The following is a 10,796-nucleotide window of genomic DNA, read 5'->3' on the forward strand; positions in this document are numbered from 1 at the left end:
GGTGTATGTGCTCTGAGTAAGTTAACTTGTATGCTTGCCCTTTGAAGTAGTGAGACACAAAATCAGTAGCCTCAAGTCTTTGGTGGTAAATAACCCTAAGGCCATGTCTGCAAGGTATGCCAGATATTTGCCATACACCACAACCACAAGTCCTTGCATCAAACTTAATAGGGTATTTGACAGCCCCCTCTTTCACTTCATATTCCCCTCCCCCCAGCAACTGTTACAGAACAAAACCTGGTGAAACTAGCCGTTGCTGAGCAGGGGTATCTGGTGAAATTACCATAAAGCACAAGGGCACCTGGTGAAAATCTAAAAAACCTCAGGGGTACCTGGTGAAATAAATTACGAGGGTACCTGGTGAAAAAAAGTTTCTAACGGCCACTTAACGGCAGGGTTAAGTCATGCGAGAAAATGAAACCTGAGGGGTACCTGGTAGATTACTGAAACAACGAGGGTACCTGGTGAATTAACTTAAACCTCGGGGGTATTTCATGAAATTCACATAAACAGTCCCAACTATTAACATCCTTCTTTAAACGGTCCCAACTATCGATTAACTATGATTGGACCGAATTATATATCCTATTTTATAACAACGGGCCTTAATAAAAAATGACCTGCTATAGCAGGTAAAAACTCCTGTGATGTTTAATGAAACAAAAAATTTATTTTTATTTTTATTTTTTCTCCTTCACTTTTCTTTTCCACTTTTTTTTCTCTCCTTCCTTTCCCTTATTATGCTGTTGTTAACTTTTCATTTCTTCGTACCAAATACCAGTGAGTCATTAAAGTCCATTAACACAGAGGTTTTTCTTTTTCTTTTTCAAAATTCGAATTTGTGTGTGTGAAGCTGTGCAAAGGTTCATTTATGCGGGAATTAATTGAAATTTCGGCAAACAATGGTAATTTAGGTAACTCAGTACTCTTGTTTTCTGGGTTAAAGATTGAGAATTCAAAACCAATATTTTAGGATAGATAATTTGTTGTTTTGATTAGATTAGTTTTGTTTGATTACACGATATAGTGGGCAAGCATGGTTTGATTATTTGATTGACCTTTGCAAGGTTGTCACTTGTCAGGACTCACTCAGGTGTTAGACATTGATCTAGTGGGTAAGCTTAATTAGTCTAGTTAATTGGTTTAATTTATTATCACAATTACATAATTGGAATTAAACTTTGAAGCCATAGCCATGGAGGCTATGAATAATTTTGAAGAGAAAAAGACCCAATATATATACCAAAACCAATGAGGTGAAAGAATTAAAGAGGGGGGAGAAAAATAAAATACAGAATGAAAAATGGAAAGGGAAAGGGAAAGAGAAAAGTTAAAAATAAAAAGATATTTTTGTTTCATTAAACATTACGTGCTATGTACGTGTATAGGTTTTTACCTAGGGATGTCAGCGGGGCGGGTTTCGTGGGAGACCCGCCCCGCATCCGCCCCAAGTAGGCGGGGATGGAGGTAGATTTGGTGGGTGGTGGGGCGGGTATGGGTATAAAAGTCGTACCCGCCATGGGTGATGGGGCGGGTGTGGATTTTGTGTTGAATCCGCCCCATCCCCGCCCCGCCCCATCCCCATCCCCATCCGCTCCGCCCTATCCCCACTCGCCCCACTTTATACCCGCCATGGGTGATGGTGCGGATGTGGATTTATTTGTTTGTAAGTGATAATATGAATTTAGATGAGACTTTAAAGTTTTTTTGTTTGAATTTTCTTTGTTATGGCGGATACTTTTTTTCGATTATATATGTTACTTTTAGTATACGGTACTTTTTCTAAAGTTAATTTTTCATTACTCCGTATATATGACAAATATTTGCTAAATGAGAAAAATTAGGAGGGTATTGGCGCGGGTATGGGGCGGGGGTGAGATGGGGATGGATACCCAGGCGGGTGGTGGGGCGGGGATGGATTTTAGTTTGTACCCGTTGGGGCGGGGATGGGGATTAATTTTGTACCCGCCATGGGTGATGGGGCGGGGATGGGGATGAAAAATTTAGGTGGGGATGGGGATGGAGGGACCTACATCCGCATCCGCCCCGCCCCATTGACATCCCTATTTTTACCTGCTATAACAGGTCGTTTATTATTAAGGCCCATTGTTATAAAATAGAATAAATAGTTCAGCCCAGTCACAGTTAACTTGGGAGTGTTTAAAGAAGAATGTTGATAGTTGGGACTGTTTACGTGAATTTTGCCCACAAAAAAAGAACGTGGAACTTAACTTTGCCTATTCTTTATTCATTAATGAATTAATTTTCCTTTAAAAAAAAATGCCTCCTAAAATTGAACACAAACACATAATTAAAATAAAGAATGACGAATTGGAGAAAGATTCAGTTACTAAAATAAAGAATGACGAAAATCATTATATGTTTGCTTTTGCCCACGGCCAGCCATACACGAGTTAAGTATTTCTTCAGTTTCAGTTTCTAGAATTTCAAAAGCTATAGCGTTTTAGTAACGTTGAATCCAATAACAGAGGGAGGTTTTCAACGGTAGAAAAGAAAAGAAAATGTTTTGGTTTTGGAGAGAGAAAGGAAGAATATGCAGAAATTAGGTGGGGCCTTTTCTCAAAGTTAAAGAGAAAGAGAGCTCCCAATCTCAGTTCACTGAATCTGAAGACAGAGATCGATTTTTTTGACACGTGTATATATAGAACATTTTGATTTTAGCACCTCATGGAATGCATAGATTTGAATCGAAAGAACAAGGGATTGGTGGAGTCGAAAAAGATATGTTAGAGATGCCCCTGAAATGGCTATAAGCCTATAAGTCCCCTAAAAATACTCCTATAATCCTCTGATACTGCAATATATAAACATCACATTTATAAATTGGATAAGCCCCCTAACAACACTCCTCTGAAGTCCCGTTGCATCTACGACAGGGTAATGAAAACTCCTTACTAACCAACACCATAATGAATAGATTACAACAAAATAATGCATCTGCCCAAAAAATTACTCGTATCTTCTATCATTATGTACCTACAGATCCTCGGCTACTTACTAAAAATGTAAATTGGAAATGTAACAAAGAAACATAACAGTACACAAAGAAATTAAACTTATTTGGTTGCTTCCATAACTCGAGAATGACCCACTCGTGATTTGAGTTGAATTCACCACCTCCTTCGTGTTTTTTCCTTCTTTCTTACTGCACAAGAATAAAAGAAACAAACTAGTTAATAAAAACTTCCACTAAACAAAAATTATCACCAATAATATAAGAGTGGCGAAAGGGCAAAATTGTGTTCCAATTACTAGCTAAACGGAAATGTTTTCAAAACTTCTTTTCGATAGTTTCTAGTAAAGATCGAAGGGAACATCTTGCTTATAGTATTTTTTTTAAGTAAAGAAAGAAAACTCAAGCGGACTACCTTTCGGATGAATACAATAACTCATTGTGCGATGAGGGTTACACTTTCTACTTTAAGGCGTGAATTTTCACTTGTTAAGGGTCATTTTTTTAAGTTACACAACAAGTTAATAGTGTAAACCATCTCGCCAAAGGCGGCTGATATGCAATTCAATAACAAAGATAGCTAGGGCAGAAGTTTTCGCTCACCTTCCAGGAAAAATGCAGCTCCCATTACCTACAAAATTTCACATAAAAATAAACAAATAAATTGTAAGTTCAATAAATAATGGACTAATTGCACAGGCATTTTTAGGAAGATGCCAACATATAATAAAAACATATTAGGCCATTCCAACAGAACAAAAAGGCAGACATTTTTGCTGTTTTGCATGATGCAGTAGTCAGACTCAGACAAATAATGGTTGGGCTCCATTTGTAAAGTATCTCCATACAAAGCATTAGCAAATGTTTATACTAGTTATGAAAAGGCATCATCTTTAATCTTTTTCAGTCAATTCCCTCTAAAATGGACCTTAATTCTGGGAAAAAGGATGAACTATGATGGTGTTTCTTCCACTTTTTTGGCTTAAAAACTTTGGTCTTTTAAGAAAATCGTACTCTCATCGATTACATAAAAGCCTGTTCAGTTTAGGAGATTATTGTTTGAGAGTTGGAACCCACTTTTAAGGTATGTTAGACTAATGTCTAATGACCATGATCAGGCTAAATGCTCAATAAGTCAATAATAATGTGAAAGACAAGAAGCATCAATGCAGCCTATTATATCTTCCTACAGAGTAACCAATTATCGGATGGTGAAGCCCACTTTTATTCCTTATCTTTCGTAGAATTATTAGGAACCTCTCGAGTCTGGCTAATTGGCTAACAGTTACAAATAACAAGAGGCGAACAACCTATCATGCCCTTACTCACTCACTCCTTAACCAACAGCTAATTGTTGTATGGTAAATGCCTAAATGGTTACTCTCGTTCATCAAGGGCGTATTGGTAAATTCACCTGGTGTTGGTTGCTGAACTTTTTTTCAGGCATAAACTTTTCCTTTTTTCAAATAATGTTTTTATAGAGCCAACAACATTTCTCATTTTCTGCATTTTGTCAATGTGCAGCTTGTCCTTTAAATTGCAACCCCATTTAGTAACCACAGTGTGATCAAGAAAAGCTTCATTTAAAAAAAATATGGCCCTGAGATTCCCGCCAGAAAAAAAGAAACAAAAAGAATTCCCCATTGCGATTACAGAATCACTAATTCACTAATCACTTAAAAGTGCTTTCATTCAATTTTTTAATAACTACAGTATTAGCAACATGAATCATGCTTTAAAAAAAAACTCACTATCTTTAGACTTTACACCAAAACATTTGTTCTGCAAGTGATTTACAGACATTGTTATAATAATTATTTTTTATCTGCAATTAGATGCTCATAACATTTAAGCACTCGGAACGAGTCCGAACCAAAGAATGCATTCAATTCTTTACCAAGAAGTTATACATTGTGTCTTTATTATGTTCACTTAACTTTACACTTAAGAACTCCTTGCCTTTTGCTGTAGAGAAGAGTGAACTAGTGGCTAAACCAAATTCCTACCTTCCCTATATGCCATTTTGACTTAAGACAGCAAGCTCAATAATTCCGGATTAAGGTTGAGTTTTATTCACCTGGTTTTTACTTATCTTATCTGAACTTAACTGAACTTATCAAAACTTATTTTAGTTATAAATTATACTTGGTTAACCCTTATTTTTCATGAACTCATCTTATCTGAACTTAACTGAACTTAATTTTACTGAAATAAGTGGAAATAAGGTGAACAGAACAGAGCCTAACAGTCGAACTTTATTTTATTTTAATTCGGAAAAAATCATGATTAAAGCCTAAATAACTTGTAACATGTACCTAAATATAACATTCCTGAATAAAACTTATGAAAACAAGTTGCTGAAATATGGTGGAAAATACTTACTAGGATCGGAGGTGGTGATCATGGCTACACCTTTGAAATCACAGGACCCGGCAGACTTCCCCTCCATCTGGTAGTAGCTATCAAAAGCATAAGAAGCATGGTTCTGGACATTGTTGGGCTGATAACAAGGTTCTCCGGGCTGAATTTTGCTACAATTAGCCCTTCCTGGCCCGCAAGCCCAGTCCAATGCTGTCTGCAAAGTCTTCGTATCTACCCCTTCCGTGGCAATGCAATAAGTCCGGTTTGTTGTGTCATTAGCCAAGAAAGTCCCACTCCCCGAAACATGTAACAAATACACCGGCGTTGTATTACCATAAAACAACCCCCAATTGGCCTCAGATATTGGAGGAGACCTCAAATCCTCGTTGAACAACTCGTATAAATACACGCTAGATGTGATCTCTGGATGAAACGGGGAGCCTGTCTTGTCGAAAACATGCTTAATGAGATTTGAATTGTATGTATCCGCGTTATCCACGGTAGCGTAAGGCTCTTTGGAATCCCCCTTGGAAGGCCACCCCGTCTCACTCACAAGCACCACAACATCGGTTACATTAAGGTTTTTCATAGAAAAATAAGCCGAATCAACCATTGCATCATACACATTGGTGTAATGAAGCAACGTATTAGGGTCAACCATTTCCTTGGAAGGTGTCAAGGGCTTAAACAAAGAGTTCTCCAACGGCACTACACCCTTATTCTCCATATAAACATAGTAAGGGTACAAGTTCATCATCAAAGGAGATTGAGTCCTAGACAAAAACTTAACAATTGGCAACAAATACTGAGTCATTGAGGTGTTGAAAAATGCTTGAGAAGGTGGAAAAGGATCCAAAATTAGGGAGGCCGATTGTGGGGTTGAAACTTTTATTTGAGTATGAAGATTGGAGGCCACAAGTGCATTATAAATTGACTGAATAGCAGGCAAAAGCAAAGGGGCAGTTGAAGGCATTGTGGTCAATACCTCATCACCCACAGCAACGGCGATGATGGTGGTTTCCGGGTAGAAAGCGACAACATTCCGGTCCACCCAAGCCGCGGCAGTGGCATTGGAGGATCCAATTGCAATTAGTTGGTTATTAGGTACACCAATTATAACCCTAATCTTTGTATGAGCAAGTGCTTTCAACAAATCAGGTTCAGCATCATAGAGCCTCACATGGTTAATCTTCTGTACTTGTAAGAATGAAACCAAATCTGAAGGAGATAAAAGTTTTGATACATCTGTTCCAATGTTTACTCCAACATAGGGTTCATCTTTCCCTTGTGTTTGCTTAATTTCTGCTACAATTTTCCCTTGAGCTGAAAATTCATACAGAACATAATAATACTGTATATAAGTACAATTCCAAACTGGGTTTCACTCAATTTTGTAAATTATTACATGGGTTTGCCTCAAATTAAACAAACAATCACCAATTTACAATCAAAATTCAAAACTTCCATCTTCAAAATGTGTGGATTTTTAATATTTTATTAATCTGGGGTTCACATAACAGAAAAATTTATCAAGAACCAAACCTTCACCTGCAAATGTGTGACAATACTAGGTTCCAATTAACCAGATTAAACAATTGAAAACTGAAAAAGATGAAATCACCAAAAATCACCAGTTTCCATCTTCAAAATGGGTGGATTTTAATATTTTATTTATCTGGGGTTCATATAATTATAAACAGAAAAAAAAAGAACAGATTTTTTTATCAAAAATCAGAACTTCACCTGCAAATGTGTGACAAAAACTAGGTTCCTATAAGCTACATTAAACAATTGAAAACTGAAAAAGATGAAATCTTTCCACAAATTGGTGAAAAGGGTATGCATAAATTGAAGAAAAAAGAACTGGGTAAGTTCTAAAATGTGAGAAAATTACCTGGAAATGGAGAGAAGAGGAAGAAGAGTGAAAGAAAGAAACAAAAAGCAGCCGCCATGAAAGCAAAAGCTTGAGCTCTAGAGCATCATCATCCTCAGTCTCAAGCTTGGCTGCAGAAGAAGCGTGCATATTAATTCTCTCTCATCATTTTTGGTTTTGTTTCTCTCTTTTGTGTTGCTACTTTTGGGCAACTAGTGAAGCTACAAGACATTTGATTGACAGTGATATCTCAGAAATTAAAAATGGCAGTTTATAAGATTTTATTAACTGCTAATTTTATTGGTAATCTGTCACTTTTTCTTGCTAAATTTACAATATTTGAGAGATTTTGATGTAAAACTGCTACTTTTGTTAGTGTACCAGATTGGATTTGCTAAGGGGCAGTAAAAGAAAAGAAGTAGTAATATCACTTTCTAAGTTAACATCATGGTTGGTGAGGAAAGGTTGTGAATAAATAAGTTGAATTTTGAAACTTGAAAAATTAGCACATCTTTGCCATTTGGAATGCATGTGGTCAACTTGTTTGATGATGAATGATGATAATTAATTCAATTATGGTCAACTCAATTCAAAAAATATTTGGGTTCAACTAGATTGAATCATGGACTTATCGTTACATATCTACTAAAGATGAGTAGCTTTATCAAATCAGATTAATTTAACTTTGACGGTCGTTTAAGATACCATCATGCCTTGAAGGTAGACATTATTTTAGCAAAAGCGTGGTCATAACTCATAGTTATATCATCTACGAAACAATAGGGTAAATAAGGTCATGTCTTATACGGAGTACAACTTATTTTACATGTGTAGTGCAAAATGTTAAAACAAATAGGAATGTAGGTCGGTTATTTTGACGTGTGTACGTATTGTTACGACATATTAGTAACAACGTCTAAGAAACAAAATTGCACCAATTTTGGTGCAATCGAGATTGGCGGTGTCCCTTATACAAATGCTCCTCTCATCCTCTTAATCCACTCGCTTATTTACTTACTCAAAAAGGTAATCATACCTCTATCGCGCAAATTATAAAACACATTTTAATTTATCTCTCATTCATTTGCATATTTCCAACAAAAAAACTCATATGATAGCATCCAAAAGTAGATTTTGAAATTTTATTTTGATAATCCTAAAACAAGCTGAGAAAATTATTAGAGGAATTGATTTGTCACAACCAAAAGTAGATTTTGGCATCTCCGTGACTCCACTATGAGAATACTCCGTAATTGTATGCGTTATACTAAAAAAGAAGTGTGACAATATCAGCTAGTGTGACAAAATCAGTTTTCGAGTAGATGTCGTGGATTAAAATAAATAAATAAATAATAATAATAAGAAAAGCCAGCTGGCAAATGACAAATCACTAATCTAAATAGTAGTGTGCTCAGGCATTGGTTCATGGGGGTACAGGCTGGTGAAATCAGGGAATATTCAAAATTTCTATGGCACTTGAATTTCCTAAATTGACCCTAAATATTATTTACTGTATTTATTTTTGTGGTTCTTGTGATCTTTGAAATAGAAAAGCCAAGAGAGGTGGGAGAAAGTGTTGGTGTTTTTATAGGCAACATTAACAGACGAAATGTGTACTGGAATTTGGTTTCTTATGTAGTTTTGTACTCTCAGTTTGTAGGAATAGATTGGCGTTACTTAAGACAAACCACAATTGCACAAAATGCTTACTTCTGCCAAACGCAAAAGAGTCACGAGATGCTCGAGATCATTCACCATACGGATCGTAGGGGTGTTCAAAACCGGGTAAAGATGGCCCGAGGCCCGACCCGATCAGGTACGGAAAAAGCACGGCCCGACACGAGCACAAAGTCGTATGTCAGGCTTGGGCCGCATTGTTTTTGGAAAAAGCACGACAAGGCATGGCACGACAAAACACGCTAAATTTAGTAAAATTCGGCTTGGGCACGATGGGCCGACCCGACACGAAGCCTGTGGGTCTGGGCCTTGTTTTGAACTTTCGTCCCGGCACAACACGATACAATGTGGACTTGACGCCCGGCTCGGCCCAACCAACGACCATCTTTATAACTGGGTACCTGACTTTCCACCTCTGCTAATGTGAGTGATAAAGAGGATACTGATTTCATCCACCAATAAATTACTTTCTCCATTCCTAAATACCTACAAAACTTAATTAATCAGACACTTTTTAACAACATTCTAAAGCTTTTTGGGCTGAAAAACTGTTCCTAACAACACTTGACCAGAACAACCATTTAGTTGTTTAAAATGACCAACCAACTAATTTGCATCAAGAAATGGTTCAACTCTTTTAACCAAACATGACCTTTTTTAATAAAGAAGTAAATTTGTTTCATCCATTAAAGCTATGTTACTTTATAAACATTTTAGGAGTGCACGGTGCACCACGGTACACCTAGTAACAGAGAATATTTTTATGTCCATTGATAGATCATTGTATATTTTCTCTTCACATGCAGGATGAAATAGTACGGGATGCAAGGTGTACCACAGTATATTTTATTTTCGCTTATTCATAACTAATAAGTTTAAATTAGAATTGATAAGTATATATATGGACGGATAAGGTTATAAAACTCAAACCGTTGCATGCTACGATTGGTGGGCAGTGGGCTACTCCACGTCTCTACCTATCACCAATTAGTTTTATGATAGAATCCCGTCAGATTTATGTACGGGCTCGTGTATAGCCGATAAATTTATCAAATGTAATTTGAAATGATCCAAAGTCCAAATGGATCCCTTCATGCTGCATTTTGATCAGAAAATATTTATTTTGGGTTACATATGGAGTTTCCTTTATGTAACAATTATTATGATTTTAATTTAATTTCTTCTTAGAATTTATACAAGTGTTGAGTGCCTTTCAGAATTTATGATAATTTCTGCTACTGCGCGGTGGTCCAATTAACTAATATAATAATGTCCATTTACTTTTAAATACAAAAGTGATCATTGATAAAGAAGATAAACAAATGGTCCAAAGAATAAATTCTTTCTCAACATTTATAAAGTACTCGTAGATTAGTTTTATCTAATCACAATGAAATTAAAGGATTACACTTCATGATTAACTAATCAACTAAAGTCGGAATATTGGTGAGATTGTAAGAAATAAAACTTCGATTAAGTCAAAGTTCAATTGAACGATCGTAATTTTGACCACTGATGTATTGACCTGATGGTTAAGATTGGGACATGTGTATAATAGGTATTAGGTTCGTATTCCCCTTTTAAATTTGTAAGTTGTATTGCCCCTTGTACTTGATTCACACAAAATAATAATAATAATCATCTAATTTTCTAAGGCCATATTCTGTTTATTTTATTTCCACTTATTTTAGGAAAAAGTTTAGATAAGTTCAGTTAAGTTCAGATAAATTCAGATAAGATAAGTTCAGGAAAAATAAGGGTTGACCAAGTACAATTTATAACTAAAATAAGTTTTGATACGTTTAGATAAATTCAGTTAAGTTTAGATAAGTTCAGATAAAATAAATTCAGGAAAAATAAATGAAAAACAGGTGAATAGAACGCAGCCTTATACCTTTAATAAATTTGTGT

General features: G+C 36.0%; 1 protein-coding gene across 1 annotated transcript; it reads right to left on the minus strand.

Annotated features, from left to right (window-relative positions):
- Positions 1 to 2,912: 2,912 nt before the first annotated feature.
- LOC110792540 (glucan endo-1,3-beta-glucosidase 1) lies at positions 2,913 to 9,377 on the minus strand. The gene is made up of 4 exons (XM_021997360.2): positions 7,230 to 9,377; positions 5,357 to 6,658; positions 3,578 to 3,605; positions 2,913 to 3,166 (listed from the first exon to the last, which is right to left on the minus strand). The coding sequence occupies exons 1-4, from the start codon at positions 7,285 to 7,287 to the stop codon at positions 3,019 to 3,021; spliced, it is 1,536 nt and encodes a 511-aa protein (XP_021853052.1). The 5' UTR covers positions 7,288 to 9,377; the 3' UTR covers positions 2,913 to 3,018.
- Between the last annotated feature and the right edge of the window lie 1,419 nt (positions 9,378 to 10,796).

This window comes from Spinacia oleracea, chromosome 6 (assembly GCF_020520425.1).
Source record: "Spinacia oleracea cultivar Varoflay chromosome 6, BTI_SOV_V1, whole genome shotgun sequence".
Classification (NCBI taxonomy): domain Eukaryota; kingdom Viridiplantae; phylum Streptophyta; class Magnoliopsida; order Caryophyllales; family Amaranthaceae; genus Spinacia; species Spinacia oleracea.